The sequence below is a fragment of the Falco cherrug genome, chromosome 2 (assembly GCF_023634085.1).
Source record: "Falco cherrug isolate bFalChe1 chromosome 2, bFalChe1.pri, whole genome shotgun sequence".
Lineage (NCBI taxonomy): Eukaryota > Metazoa > Chordata > Aves > Falconiformes > Falconidae > Falco > Falco cherrug.
Genome location: NC_073698.1, coordinates 16331557 through 16347819, shown reverse-complemented (window position 1 = coordinate 16347819; position 16263 = coordinate 16331557). Strand labels below are relative to the sequence as shown.

The 16263-nt window shown below is 40.0% G+C and overlaps 1 protein-coding gene across 3 annotated transcripts in view; it reads left to right on the top strand.

The window, feature by feature from the left end:
* Positions 1-16263, top strand: part of PDGFD (platelet derived growth factor D) — a 148196-nt gene that overhangs the window by 114764 nt on the left and 17169 nt on the right. For 2 of the 3 annotated variants that reach the window (XM_055703196.1, XM_055703195.1), the window contains exons 4-5: positions 969-1028; positions 5682-5883. In XM_055703196.1, the coding sequence (XP_055559171.1) occupies positions 969-1028; positions 5682-5883 (262 nt within the window). The remainder of the gene's footprint in view (positions 1-968; positions 1029-5681; positions 5884-16263) is intronic. The other variant, XM_055703197.1, reaches the window with a different exon arrangement.

The window sequence follows — 16263 nt, the reverse complement described above, 5'->3', positions numbered from 1 at the left end:
TATTTAAGTAATGATTGCTCATCACTGGTCAGACAAGTGGATTGGGACTCGGATGACCACATGTCAATATCTACAATTTTGGTATTTGTATCTAAGCTAGTCCTGCCAGGCTCCCTTTATAGACAATGCAGAGAAAAAAACCCCAACATTTTTAACATGCAGTGTCATCCCAAACTAAGCTTCTAAAATAGATCCGATGATTTGCACCCTAAAAATGCTAGTTTTAGTTGACTGTAAATGGAAACAAGGGTGACTACCTTAGATGTTTGCTTTTGAGGTGTCCAAAGGTAGATGAGATGAAACCCATCCCTGTGCTCAAAGTGATCATAAATGCCCAGAGGTTTTGTGTGATTACACTTCTAATCTGAATATACTGTGCCTGTTTTTTTGTTGAAAAGGGCATAGTGCCTGTCAGCGCTCAGCACAGATGAGCAAGTTCTGTTCAGCCCAAGCACCAAAAGCAGTATAGTTGTGTTAGGACTACATTTCAAATATATTAGATTACCCTACTTGTCACCTTAGCTAAGTATTACCAGGGTATTAGCATGTCCATATTCATTCCAGAATGTATCAGTTTGGGGAACAGCATTAATGCTCTGATGGTAGACATACAAAGGTGGTGTTTAATATATATGTTGGAAGATAAATGTAACAGCCTTGACCAGATTAGGTCCTGCTATGCAAAGCAGCATATATTTATCATATTACTACTAGTAGTACTCCTACTGATAATAATAATACCTATTCTTGCTGTAACAAGCTCACAAGGAACTACTTTATAGACAATGAAAAGTGAGGAGACTGAATGGAAGCAGCATTACTTAGGAATGACACATGGCAAGGGCCTTTTGCATTAAAGAGGGCTGGAAAAGGTGACAGATGTTGAGGGCTGAGACACTTTTTAGGTTCTGCAGTTAATTTAGGACATTGCCTTAATGGTGATTTTCCCTGTGGGTTTTTCCCCTTAGGATGATTTCCAGCATGCAGCCTCAGAAACCAACTGGGAGTCAGTCACAAGCTCTGTCTCAGTAAGTAATTTGTTACTATTTTGCCCATGGATGGATTGATAGGATGGCTTGAATCCAACTCACTAAGATGGCACCCACACAGAGGAGCCATGTATTCATCTTTGGCAGAGGATGCAATAAATGTTTATCCAACTCATACTGGAGTCAACCAGTATGTTTTTAAGAAAAGATTCAGAATAGGCCATCAGCTGTTGTAACCATATGAGACAGCCATTGGGAAGCATTTCTTGCTTTCAAACTCATCGTGCCAAAATGAAAAAACAAGATATAAACTCCTTAAAATATTCAATTGTAAAATGTCTTGGCCTAAATAGAAGACTACACTTAAAACAGGCTGGCAGGAAAATGGATCTAACTTTTCATTGTCAATACTGAGGGTTCTTAAGTGTTTTTAGTAAAATATTGTATCTGAAGTCTCCATATTCAGCACTGAAATGCAACTTGGGGGCGGGGGGAGGGGGGGGAAGAAAACAAGTAATCCAGTATAAAATTTTATTTATCTCTTCATTATGTTTGTGTCACAGCCAAAAATATGCCCCCTCTTTAATTTCCCAAGTAAAGTTAAATTCTGTGTAACAGCAATGTAGTATCAGACTTTGTATCATGGGCATTCCTCTTCTGTGTGCTCTGTTGGCTGGTCAGCACCATGTCACAGCTCTTGTAATCTCCTTTTAAAATACATGAGATGAGGATAAGTGCTTAAAGCAGACTTGAGACCAGTGTTTGGAGCATTCATCAAAGGGGGCTTAGTGGTAGCGCCTTTGTTACAGTAGCTTCCAGGACGTGCCAGTGGAGGAAGAGTAAATAAAATATGGGTAAATTCTCCTGACTATTGTCCAAGCCAGGCAGTGAGTAGAGAGAAAATTCTGTATTGCCAAAATTAGAAGAGGTTAAGCCAATTTCACTCATGTTTACCCTTGAGTTTGCAAATGACACTTGCCCTTCATGATATGATGCATTGATAGCCATGAACTAATTGTGCTGAAATTTCTGAGTAGTAATGTCAGCAGGGCTCAGATCTGCTGGATGTGCCAAGCAGGAGATGCTAAAACACTGTTTTACTGAAAGACATAAACTCATTTTTCATTCTAATATGGGGTTGGAAAAAAACACCTATGTGATAGAATATTTTGTTATAACAACATGGTAGGCGGACGTTTGAAAATGTAAGCCTGGGGCTCCCTCATCAGGAAACTATGAAAATAAGATGAAGTATATGGTAAATGCCATGTTAGTTATTCTCCTTAACATCATAAAACACACGATATGCCAAACAATAATCCAGTATTCTTTCCATATTGGGAAAAAAAAAAAAAAAGTGTATTTATCTTTCACATCTCTTTGTTTCAGAAAAGTTGTTGTTAATATGTTATGGGTAGGGAAGTTCAGTGCAAATATCATAGGTAGCAAGCTGATGCCCAAGGTCACATGGAAACTTACAGCTAAACCAGAAGCAGAACCCTGGTTTCACTAGTTTTCCCATGCCATGCCCAATGTAATAAAATATACCTTCTTCCACTGGGCACGCGTTGCACCCACTAGCCCTTTCTTATCCTTAAGGAAAGTAAGTAGAGAGGTTGATTAATTTTTCCCAAAGACACCAAGGAAAACGCTGGAAGACATCCAAGTTCTTCAGGAGAGAAAGGTTCAGGAACTCTGCTGTGATCCTGAGGGACAGAAGAACAAACTCAGACCTGTCCATTGCTGACATGACACAGTATTCTGCTGATACTCAGCATGGCAGAACTAAGTTTTGCCTCTCAAACACACAGGCAACACAAAGACTCATTTTAGGATCTGGATACATTACAGCTCTCAGAATGAAAATTTGAGAGTGCGCAAATTCTTTCTTCCTTGTCTGAGGTCATATCACAGAGTTATATTTTGTTGGGGTTTGTTTTGGTTTTTTTTTTTTTCTCAGAAAGCTAAAATTAGTACCTCTGCCTTTAAACCAACACAGCAAACCCAGAAAAAAAGGAAACAAACTGACTCCTTATTGGGTTAGCTTCCATTATTTGTAAAGTAATGTTATGACAAACAACTGTGATGTACATTGAACTGCCCGTCAACTTCACAATACAGGTTTAAAATAGAAAAGAATGAGGGAACAGAAATTAAGGGTAAGAGCACTGACAAAACCCGATAGCTTTGTGTCCCATGAAATTAAAAACGCATCGAGTGCTTCTAAGAAATGTAGAAGAGGTACTTAATGTGGAAAATCTTTGGTCTTCATTACTTCTTGCTTTTCACTCTTCCTCTTGCCCTCTCTTTGGATGTGATCTCAGAAGCCAGATTATGACAGCACAAGCTCTTCTAAAGCTAGCGCCTCGTTCTTGGCAGGACAAAGGGGAGGCTGTTGGGTTGGCAGCTTTGAAGTTGCTTTTGGGCCTGTCACATGATGTCGCTGCCAGTAGGTTATCTGAGCTGTTGAAATAATTCCTCTTGAATTGGCTGTCACTGAGAAAAAGTTAAGCTTTATTCTGTGTGCGAATGAGGTTGCACAAATCTCTTGAGTAGGAGCTTTTATATGAAAAGAAATGGGGAATCCCTGCTGCCCTGCAAATTCACAGCCTGACCTGCAGATCTGTAATGAAATGCACAGTTGAGCACGTGAAAAAAACCTCTTGCATCCTCTAAGCCACACACGTATGGCCTGATTTTTATGCTGCTGTTTCTTCAGCATCCTTGGACCATCTCCCTTACTTTTGAGAGGCAGTCAGGGACTGACGTTTCCCTGTTGGGCTGCAGTCACAGATGAGCCATGAGCTGCACTGAGCTCTCCTCAGTAGGCAAATAGCATATGGGTGCATTTTTCTTTTGTAACCTCAAAGACTGCATTAGCACACTGCGTGATGCCCGCCCACAGTGCAGTCTCTCCTGCAGCATTGTTGTAGATAACAACACTGTGTTCACTTTGCTGGTGTGAGCTTTTCAATTCCTAGGGCTCCTGTTTCTCTGATGGTCTCTATTCCAAGCCACTTAGAAGTCAGAAGAGGCGGTTTGATGTGTGCCTTTCCTTTTAGTGGGTCATGAATTTTTACAGCCATCTGCACTGTGTCTTATTTCGCACTGCATTGTAGAGGCATTGCAGTCACAAGTGGGCCCTCTGAAACTTCTTGTGCTGTTGGTGATAAGTAGTAAAGCACAGCTAGGCTTTCTTGACCTCGCTATTGGAATGTTTTCTATTTCTTTTTCTTGTTTTAAATGATTTGGATTCTCCATACTTTCAGTAAATATATGCAGTAAAATATCAAGGACTGTAACTTTTGTGATATAACTTACTGGTAAAGACAAATGTTTTATTTAAAAGACATGTATACTTCAAAACTATTTAGTAAGCACTGAAGGACACAATCCTGCAAACAAGTGAGTAACTTTACTCAAATTAGTTGACCTTTTCATTGCTACCCAACTGAGTGAAGTTAATCACAAAAATTAATAGTTTAATATATGCACTTACATGGGAGATGAGGCAAAAAAAATTATTAGGGGAGCCATTAATTTTAAATGGCATATTTCTGCTACATTACTTCAGAGCTGGGTTTTCATGAGAGAATAGGGTTTCTAGGGGTTTTTCCACAGTGTTTTAATTTACAAGACCAAAATCCAAACAACTCTTGTGCTGTATTAAGCTTCTTGTTGGACAAAATCAGGTATTTTGATTGTAGTCCTTCAGAAAGTAACAAACCTGGTTTTCTTGCACATACTTTATACATACTGTTTGGCTTTGTCCTCAGACGAGAGAAAAAGTGATACAGGGTAGTGAATATTGTGATTTTAAATAATTATTATTAAAAATGTTTAACATCCTTTCCAGTAAAAATTAAATTGCTGCAATCTGTCAAAAGAAAGTTGTGCTGCAAGTTCAGTGGGAACCAAATATGCTCAGAGAATGGTACTTGGCTATTTTGGTGCAAAATAGTATTCCATTTGCTATTATGATATAATTGTGAGGATATCACTGTGTTGGTAATCCAAATATTCATTGTTACATTGCTGAGTTTCAAATATCCCATGTTACGTCATTTGCTTAGTAACTTGTTATTTTTGATAAAAGGGTGGGAGAATTGGCATTCACTGGTGTTGGTATTCTTGGGAATAAAGAGCCATCTTTTCAAGTCTTTAAGCAAGCCAAATTTGTTGTCCAGCTTGACCAGGGAAAGAAAGACAGTCTGATGGACTTGTTGCCTTTGTCTTTCTCTGCTGTGGTTTCTGAACTGCCTATTACGGATTTGCCAACAGAGCTGGCAGAGCAGTGAAGGCACCACAGGCACCACCCCAGCACTACAGGGCACCTCCATTCTGTGGTCATGGCCATCACAGTGGTTTCAAAAGACATTTCCGTTACGTATTTGTAGATGTGCAAACCATCATCCCCTTTTAGGGGTGGGTGTGCATGTTGACAGTCCAGCAGTGGCAGTGCTTCCACTCCCTGTGTCTCCTCTGGGATTTCCTTAGGAATTCCTTGGTGTCTTCTTCTTGCAAAAAGAAAACACAGGTATAACAAAGCCTGGACCAGCTAAGGACTTCAAAAGATGGCCCAAGGCAACTGTTTCAGTCAATAATGAGCCAAGTTTCTCAGTAACTGCTTTCAATTGTTTTAAGTGGTGCTGTAATTTGTTCCAAGTACACTGAGATGTATGTCACTCTTAGGGGGTATCCTATCCCTCTCCATCAGTGACTGACCCTACGCTCACGGCAGAAGCACTGGATCAGACCATTGCTGCATTTGACACGGTGGAAGATCTGCTCAAACACTTTAACCCCGACTCCTGGCAAGAAGATCTTGAGAATTTGTACACAGACAGTGGCCACCATTATCGGGGCAGGAGCTACCATGACAGGAAGTCCAAAGGTAGGAAAAAACACTGTGTACATACTTTGGGGCAAGAGTAGGATATTTCTTCACTCCTCATAGGAATGTCCAGTGGTCAGCTATTAGATTCTGGTGCCCATATTCCTGCTGGAGTCAGTGGGCAAAGTACCACCTATTAAAACCAGGGCTAAGTCATTTAATGCTTAATCATTTTCTGACTGAGTAGGATCTTGCCTGCAAAATCAGACTGAAAACTGCCCATCATTAAGATGAATTCACAAATAAAACATAGGCCCATGTGTAAAGGACAGATGGTTCTCAGCTTCACCCTCTTAAACATTGCTTTATGTGTAAAGCATGGGGCTCCTAATTACCTGCAATATCATCCTCCTTTAAATACCCTGCTTAGGGATTGTTCTCTGTTGAGTGAGGAATAATCACTTTTATCACATTGTGCTTAGGGAAGCATCTGGTGCAGACACCTGTATGTGCAGCTGATTTTTTTTAGGATGTGAACAACTCACAGTTTTTCATTATGTTGGCGGGAAACATTATTATGGTTTAACATCTTTGTCTGTAATTGAGCAAAGCACACATTTCTGGGTTGTGTTTTTTGTTTCCTTCTGTTAGTTCAAATCATCCACCAAATGGTAAAGCAAAGAGATGTTAAGCTAGCAGTATAAACTCATAATGATAAATGATAAAGAAACACTATTTAGAAGAGACAGTCATGCTCTGGGGTAACCATGCACTGAAGGGCCTGTTGAAATTGCCTTTATGTGTAAGTGCGGATTTAGGGGGTTCTGTCTGTTAGGGTTCTCCAGGATGATAGTTGCTGTAGTTTTCACAGAAGATCTGGAGTGAAATATTTTGAGTTCTCTTGTTAACAGTCTTCCTTTTCCAATTATATGTATTCATATGCATTCTTCTTTATAACTTTAAAATTATAATGCCCAAATCACAGTTCTGATTCTGTGCAGTCTAGCACTTATTTGCATCTCAAATCTCACCCCCCCTACGTTAAGCATGTGCTAAGCAGGGAGAGAAGATTGTAATTCTATGTCCGTAACCTACTTGCTATTAAATGATGAGGCTTTGACCTTAACAGGGATATATAGGCTGCACCTGTATGAGGGAAAACAGTGTCAAAGGGTGTTCCCAGGCCCTGAAATTCAGTCACCATATTGCTAAATTGTCCGTCTGGTCTCTGCTTAGTTTTCGCCTAGGCCAAGTGTCATTCTCCCAGGTCATTGCTGGGCGTGAACCAGGAGTTGCAGAGGCCAGCTGCCGTTGCGGGTGGGTAGTCTGCATGTGGGCACCTTGTCTTGTAGGGTGAGAGATAAATGGTAGGGATGTGGGCTGTCTCATGGCTGTTGACCTTTGTGCAATGTATTAGTAGATGCACAGCCATTTTGGCATATACTTTCCAAGAGATGTTGGCTGTCTCTGGTTTTGGGCTCAGCATTTCAAAGGAATCTGCGGTAAAGCCTCAGCACCCATTCACTGAAAACTGAACCCCTTTATGTTGTTCCCTTTTGGCATGTTAGAAATTTTAGAACAGCCCATGTTTTGTGAAAAACATCACCTAATTGCCACTACTTCACATCTGAGATCAGTTTGATCTCATTTAGGGGTCTGTGAAACATGATCTGTGTGTCCCTTATTCCCAGGCTGGGTTTGGCATCAATAGACATGTATACAAAAGAAAGAAAGGGTCTGTTTTGATTTTAAGAGAAGCTGATTAGAAACTGGGATCCTATACTGGTTCTGCTCTCCAGATTCTCAGTTTGTATTTGGCCTAGTACCCTATATATTTAAATGACCACGTATATATAAAATTTGCTGCTCTGTTCATGCTGATCATGTAGGCTGTAGGTATCAGTCTGGTCTACCAGTGCTCAGAAAATTCCAATGTGCAAAGGTTTCTCCATTTAGTATAAAAGTAATTCAGCTTCTTGCATAACAAAACACTGTAAAAACCATAGAGTTCTCCAGTTATTATTTTAACACTTGATTTATTTTAATAGTTTTTTTTGTCGGTGGTGTTTTGATTACAGGGATAAGAAAAGTTTTATAGCAGTTATGTCTTTTGTCTTCAAACTAAAAGGCAAATTCCCTGACTGTTAGCAACACTCTGGACAGAAGTACCTTACCACAATCAAATCCTTAAAAAAATTCAGTTAAGAATTTTTATTTAGTTATAAACTTCAGACAAGATTAAAGGCTTGTTCTTGCATGATGTCAGGAGTAGGGAATAGCTTTAACAAGTCCTTAAATTAGAAATGCTTGGAAGCTTTTAAACAGAGACACTGTAGATCTCTGAGGAATGTTTATAGGCACTGGGATAACCTTGCAGCAAAAAGAGCAGTAGATTATATCATCATTTATTACAGATATCTATCTGTTTCTGCTTCCAGCTTGGGTTTTATTTTTTCTCCTTAGTTAGAACAGCCCTGAGGCAGATAAGAACAATTTGATGTAATCTCTGCCTATCTTTCACAGCATTTTCAGAACATGACATATAAATGGTATAAATGAATCAGTAATGATTTCACTCATATCCAACTCTCTGCTCATACCAAATTTTGCCACAAAATCGAGCTTAAGAGGCGGCATTGCTGAATACCAATTCTGACAACACTGATCTGTGATAAATTATATTTAAATGGTATGTTTTCTTGATTTTTCAATCAATAATCTACAAAGAATCAGGGTCAAGAAAACAGGAAGTACAGTATTTTAGCATAACTGAAATTCACAGAATCACAGAATAGATGAAATGGGAAGGCACATCAGCAGTTTATCTAGTCCAGCCCCCCTGCTCAAGGCAAGGTCACCAGTAGCAGATTGCTCAGGACCATGTCTAGTCAGGTTTCAAGTATCTCCAAGGATGGGGACTACATAGTCTCTCTGGACAACCTGTGTCTGACCACTTTCTGGAAAAAAAAAAAACAAAAAAAACAAAAAAAAACAACCCAAAATAAAGTTGATGTGTTTGGTTTTGTTGGGGGGGGGGGGCGGGGGTGTTACATTTAAATAAGTTATCCTATGTTACAATTTGAATCCAGTACTTCCTGTCTTTTCAAAGGCTTACTCTTTTCTTTACTCCCTCCCATCATGTGTTTGTACACATTGATATACACATACACAGATCAGTTCCTCCCTACATACCTCCTGCAAGAACCTTAAAGATGAAGAGTGTGCTGATTAAATCTATATGTATGATAACTCCATTCCATCTACAAAATCTGATCTCACACCTGTGCAACACTGATGCAACTCTGTTGAGTTAAATGCATTTCATTCTATTTCCACTATTGAACTGAGATATTGGTATCAAGTATGTCTCAGCAATAACCACATGAAGTTTGAAATTTAATTCTGCATATGTTCAGTGAGGTTTGCTGCTAACCACTGTAGTCAAAGTTAACTATGGAATCACAGTGAAACCCAGACTGGCAGAAATGGACAGAAAAGAAAGGGGAAGACACACATTCACAGTTTCAAAATTCTTAAATGAGAGGCCTTGTATAAGCTATAAACTACAGTATACACCTCCTGTGTGAAATTATGACAAGTAGATGTTTCAAATAACCTTTGCAGCAGTTTTAAACATACTCAGAAAGGTTTACTAGCCATTGCTACATTTTAGAAACTCTGAAAGTATGAATATTCAGCCTTAAGCTCATCCTAGACTTAGGAAAAAAGCAGGTCATGCCAAATAAAGTGTACCCTTTAAAATAATTCCTTTTGCATTACTGTAATATGTTGTACCTGACCTCAGTGTCACAGTAATTTGGCTATTACGAATATAAAGCATCTCTAAAAGGATATCACTAGCTATTGGTTTATTTAATACTGAATTAAAGTATTTAATACTGAATTAAAGCAAGAATACAAGTAGATACAAAAAAGAAAACAGCCATACACTACAATTGTGTTAAACTTCCAAACAAATAGGTTTCGATTCTGTTAGAGCGTCGTAAGAAGCATTCAGATGTGTTTGAAGGAAATCTTTTCATCCTATAGTTTAAATTTTTGAAAGCATCAGTGTACCTGTTTGATAATATTAGAAGTGCTCAGAGATACTGTTGTAAACAGTTCCAACCATCAATTAAGCATTATTTAACTTTTCCCACATGATTGTTTGCATTTATCTGTTGTTGTTCACTCTGAAGTTTTACATGCCATTGAAGAAGGCTTTATAATTTCAGAAAGACCTCTGCTTGTGAAATGGCTTGTGTACAAATGGAGAAAGAAAGGAGAAAGAGAAAGTTCAGTTTCTCATCATAGAAGTAGATCCAGATGTTTATGGGATAGTACATAGAGAAAGGGGTCATTTTTAGAAGAATGTTTGTTTGGGGGGGGGCGGTTGGGGTTTGATTTGGTTTGGGGTCGCCCCCCTCCCCCCCAAATAAACCTAGGAAGCAGGAACACATGTAGATAGACACACTCTGGTAACTAACAAGACTACATATGCCTCTGAGCTCATTTTCATTTTTGGAAATAGTATGCAAGAAGCCTTTGGCTATCAGAGGAAATTAATCAGGTGGAACATTCTTGCAGTAACATCTGTCTGCAATGACAGCTTTACAAGTTAAATAAATAAACATTGCTGGCATAGCCGCACTGCTCTCTAGAAGGGGAGTAGCAAGATGAGACCACAAGTCTTCATGGGCTGTTTCTGCTGTCCATTGCCAAACAGGTTCCCAATATCAGGCAGGTTTCTCCAAGTCCTTAACAATAGTTTTTAATTGTCACTACTTACAATGGTCTAGCGAGAAGTTAAAATTTTAACTCAGGAATGTAATTTCTCAGGGGGTTGCAAACAGTGGCCAATAAATTACTGCAAACATCCATGTACTCTTCCTTGAAAGATTCTGGGATGGCTGCCAGCAAGTTTCAGTGCATCAGCCAGGGAGTGCAGTCATCACAAATGCTGAATGCCCGCTCATTCACGGCAGATGTGAATATTCCAAGTAGATGGAAAACCTTCTCAATTAGCTGCTAATTTAAAGTATTCCCTACCTAAAAACCAGGAGATTTCTTCCATCCTTCTAAAGTTGAGAGCCACATTGTCTGTTGCATGCAAACTACAAACATTCATTCATTTCAGTCTAATTCAGATCTTCATCCCTACTCTTCCCCTTCTTGACAAATGAGATTTTCTCTCATGCTTTACATGACGTGACTGTCAGTCACTGCAGTGAAAGCTTTTCTTATTAAACCAGTTTTTAGAATGCTTGCGAAACTTGCAGCATATTGTTTATCACTGGAATAAGCTGTTCAATGTCATTGATTTCAATGAAGCTATGTCTATTTACGACACTGATAGTTTGGCCTGCTTTTGGTACTTGACCCATACTACAGCTGATAATTGCTTTGCCAGTGTATAATAGGTCTATATATTGTGAACTTTGTTTCAGGCGGACAGTTACAATCCCATTGAAATTCTGATCTCCATTCCTCTAAAATAATAGTTGCTCTGTTGAGGAGGTTCATTTTGTCATTGTGATTCTGTAGTGCAGCATCTTCCCCCCAGCTCCCACGAGAAACACTTGGACAGATCCCAAAGTTTTCAAGGTATATGTAATAAAATGTTTATTGTGGTATCCCTAAACGTGTGCAGTGGAACAGTGAAAACTGTCAGCCATATGTGTTGCAGACTGAAAGCCACAGGGTTTGGTCAACATTCAGTATGGAAAAGAATAATTTCATCACTGTCAGTGCATTTAGATGATTTAACCAGTGGAAGATGTGACTTCATCATATGTATGGGACTGCATTTTCCAGCTCAATTTCAACCATACCATAGCTTCAGTCAGCTACAGCACTACTCAGAATGTCTTTGACTTCTTGTACAGTACTTCTGCCTGACACAGCCCTGGCTTTATGTTAGTGGAGCATTTTAACATCTTTACAGATCTAAGCCTTATAGTCTGTGTACACACAAGATGATTCTTAACATGACCTGTATGACGTGTTGTCAACATAGTCTGGTGCTGAGTGTCACGCTGAAATCTGGTTCCACACATCCATGTTGCCTTCGTAGACCACAATCAGTATTTTAAACCTTTTCTGGCCATATGGATAGTGCTGTGAACAACCTTTCAGGAAGGAGAGCAGACATATAGGCATTGTGGCAGTTTAGTATTAATCATAGATTAATAGCATAATTTTGTTTACAAAAGTGCTCTGTGGATCATCTCATCCAAACCTCTGCACAGTGCAGAACTAACCTCAAAGTCAAATCAGGTTACTTAGGGCCTTCTGTAGTTAAATTTTGAATATTTCCAACTGGAGCGATTCCACAAGCTTTTGGATCACTTCTCACAGTGTTTGACCACCCTCATGGTGATTAATTTTTTTAGAGCTCAATAAAATGTCCCTTGCTGCAACTTGTGATTTTGCCCCTTCTGTTCTTGTTGTGCACATCCAGGAAGAGACTGGCTCCATCCTTCCTGTAGCCTCTTTTAGAAAGCTGGAGATTATTATTAAAACCCTCTTTAGTCTTTTTTGCCAGACTAAAGAAGCCTGGTTCCCTCAGCCTTGCTTGTGGCTGTTTTGGACCAGCACCTTAAGCATCATGGTCACGCTTCACTGAACTCCTATGTTGTTCATCCTTCTCTTCTGCTGGAGGGGGCTCAAAACTGGACACAGTATGCCAGATGTGTGCCACAGTTTGTCCCTAGTCTGGACTGATGCATAGAGTTATTCCATGTCAGACACAGGAATTTTCATTTATCATGAGTGAACCTTATGAGGTTCTTGCCAGCACATTTCCCCAACCTGCTGAAGTCATTCTGAAACGCAGCCCTGCAGCATGTGGACAGATTTCCCCAATGTGATGTCACTGGCAAACTTGCTGAGTGTTCACATTATTCCATTGTTCAGATCACTAGTGAAGACCTTTTAGCAGTACTGACTCCAGTGTTACTCCCTGGGGAACACAGCTAGTAACCAGCCACCAGTTGTACTTGGAGTTGCCAACCGTTTTGCTCAAGCCTCTTCGACCTCCCAGTTACCTATCAAATTTGAAGTCCTATCCCATTATATATCAGCAGCTTGGCTGCAAGGATGCTATGGATCACTCTCAAACATCAGCAGATGTGTCTGCTGCTTTCATCTCATTTAACAAGACAAGTTGTCTCATCACAGCAGACTCTCAGGTTGGTCCATCGTGATTTGTCCTTGGTGAATCTATTCTGGCTGTTCCCAGTCACCCTCTTGTCTCTCATGTGCCTGGACTTTGCTTCCAGGAGGATTTACCTCTTAATTTTACCATGGGCTGAGGTTAGGCTGACTGACCTGCACCTGCCTGAATCCATCTTGCCTCCCTTGTAGGTCTTGACATGCGGTATAGGAATTCCATGGCAAGGTGGCTGCCACCTGTCTGTAACAGAAGCATGAAAAAAGTTGTAAAATATTCAGATATGACAATGTTAGGCACATGTATGAATTTGGAACAGATAAAAGTGTTAAAGAAACCCTAACAGACCACCTGTCTTTTTAAAATTCATCAGTGACCAGCAGCAAAAGGTTTTCTCTCCAATCTTTAAGGCGGTCCCTTCTGAATAAAACACAGTATTAGCTGCAGTCCCTGATTTCAGTGCTTACCTCAGATTAAGATCAATGTTTCAAGGTAAGCACATGCCATAGTGCTATGTAAAATGAGGATGGATTTAAGCATAGGATTTGAGAGGGAGGAGGGGCAAACACTGTACCCCAAGTATCCAGCTAACAGCTCAAGTGCATCTTTTTATGTCTGCCTTGCCTTTAAATTGAATCTCTGATGCAGACATTCTGTAATAATACTTCGAAGTTATTTGCATCCAGCCCACAGAACCTTTTAGTTCTCGTTTTAAATTAAGGACTCCAGTGGTTTCAGTCCTTGATAAGTAAAGCAGCAGGATTTCACACCAATCACACCAAGGCTCGGTCTCATTTTAGTCACAGCAGTGAAGTGATGCATGAAACTGACTGTACTGTAAAATCTCATTGTTATATGGATGAGGAAATGGACTGGCTCCAGACAGTAAAACAATCCCAAGACAGGGAAAAATACATATCGAAGGTTTCAGCAGAGCGAGCTGTTCAGAGCAAAATGTGTTCTTTTGTTAGGGGGCTGCAAACCATGGTCAAAAGCTAATTAGGCAATGGGAACTGTCCTTGGGTGTTCGTGTGATGCTACCAGAGTACAGTATATGCTGTTCACAGAAGACATTGCATACTCACCTTATCCCACCAAGCACGGGACTTCTGTAGAGCAGGAAGAGTGTTGGTGTTTACCTCCAAATGAACTTTCATGGGGGATGACTTGTGTATCTCTTAAACCCTTTATTTAGTCTTTCCTTATCTGCTTGAAGATAGTTATTTTCATGATTTCAACATCACTAAAGTAAGGCTTTTCTGCTACTGTATTTGTCCATTTCAACCTGGACTCTGATACTTGAGATGTGGAGAAGTGAAAAGAATTCACATCTTTGTTGTTAAGTCTGGGATTTGGGGTCCCAAAAACTGCTAATGTGAGGATCAGAATGCCTTGAGTATGACACAAAGGACTATTCATGCAATTTTCTATTGGGAAGTTTCCCATAGGTTTTTCAAATGTAGTTCATCATAGGAAAATACACTAAATAAAATGTATTTTGCTACTGGTTAATTTTAGAATTCTTGAAGAATGCATCCAAAGAAAGTTTTGAGCCCTCCCTGAAAACAGCTGATTCCTTCGTAGTGCACAGAAAAAAAAATATATTCTAAAATCTGGTTATTCCTTCCTATGCTTCAAGCAAGTCAACAGCTCTTGACAGTACTGACTCAGCTACAGCCTAAAAGACCCTGCAAATACTTCTGAAAGTCATTAAAACTAGGCTTTTGAAGGCTAGTGAGCAAAGCCTTCCCTCCAGTGAAAGCCCTCATCCAGGTCACCCCTTGCCATTTAAATTGAGCAGCTTAAGTACTGAAGCTAATATGTGTAACTCTGATGGATATAATACGCTCTCTGCAGGAAAGCCCCCCCACTCTGGTCCTTTAAATACTGGTGCTTTCCCTCTCTGCCAGTCTTGTTACAAAGACTCATTCCTGTGTTGATAAGGAAGCAGTGATAATAGGTATCAGCTCAATGCAGGAAGGAGGACTGTTGAGCCTGAGGGGAAATTTCATCTGTGATAGAGCAAATTTTGTTCAGTCCCCCAGACATCTTCTCCTGGACGCAGATGTCAGTTCATGTGACCTGGATCCAGGCCCTCTTTAATGACCAGTTTGTTACTGGAAGCCTCATTTCCTGTGCTGCCTCAGCGGAATTAAGGCTGAATTAAGCTTTTGAGCATTTTCTTCTAACTCTGTCTAGAGATGCACCATCAGCAAATGCCATCCTATTCCGCATCCAGCCTGTCCTGATAGGAGCCTGCTTATATCAGTATACATTCCCCTGGTTTGTCGCAGTGCCAGAGTGTGGATGATCCAGGCTTTCCCCTCAAGAAATCTCATTAATCATGAAGACAGAATATTTTCTGCCTTCTTCTTTTGGTTAATTTTTACTTTGCATCAACCAGCTGAAATAAATAGTAGCCAGAAAGTTCTTTGCTCTATGGTAAGGATAGCTGATGGAAAAGGTCCTGATGAGAACATTCAGAGGAGTGGGAAACACTTCCCTGTGAGAAGAATTAGTCTGAGAGCCTGCAATGAGAAGGGGTGGCTTTGGAGGATGACAGCAGGGAAGAAAATATCATCTGTTAAAACAAAGAAATCGATACTCTCTGGACTTCTAAGTCCTGTCTGTGGACATCCAGAGTGTATTTTCCTCCCAGTGCATGAATATATATACCAGCAGTCCCATTGATTTTGTGCTTCTATCAGGAGGATGATCTATACCTCTTGTGGAGACATGCTAGCTCTCTGGAGAGAACCACTGAGTCTTCATGGTGAGATGTATCACAATTGCTATAAAATCACAATTTATCTGCTAAATTCCCATTGACTGAGATAACACCTTGCCAGAAAAGTGAAGCTGCTATGATTTTCTATAATAGCACTGGTGACATTTATGTACCCTTGCCTCTTGCATATCTGCTTTGTGAATATCTCCAGGCCAGAATGTGAAGGTGCATGATATTTACAAATCACAGCTTTTTCCACAATCTACTTTGTCATGTTGACAAGGACTGAGTCACAGAAGGTATGAAGTGTCTCTGTTGGAGATTTTCACATGTTTATAATAAAGTACAAGCATAGGAACACTCAGGACCAGAGATGTTTGAGCTATCCAACACGCCCATGAAAATCTGATTATGTTCATAAACACTACGCTGTTATCTCAGTTCTCATCTGAGCCGTTTCTGTTTTCCTATTGATGTTTCTGTTAGCAAATACTGTTGGGGTGGGAACTCAACACAAGTTCACATGTCCTCCAGTCCTGAA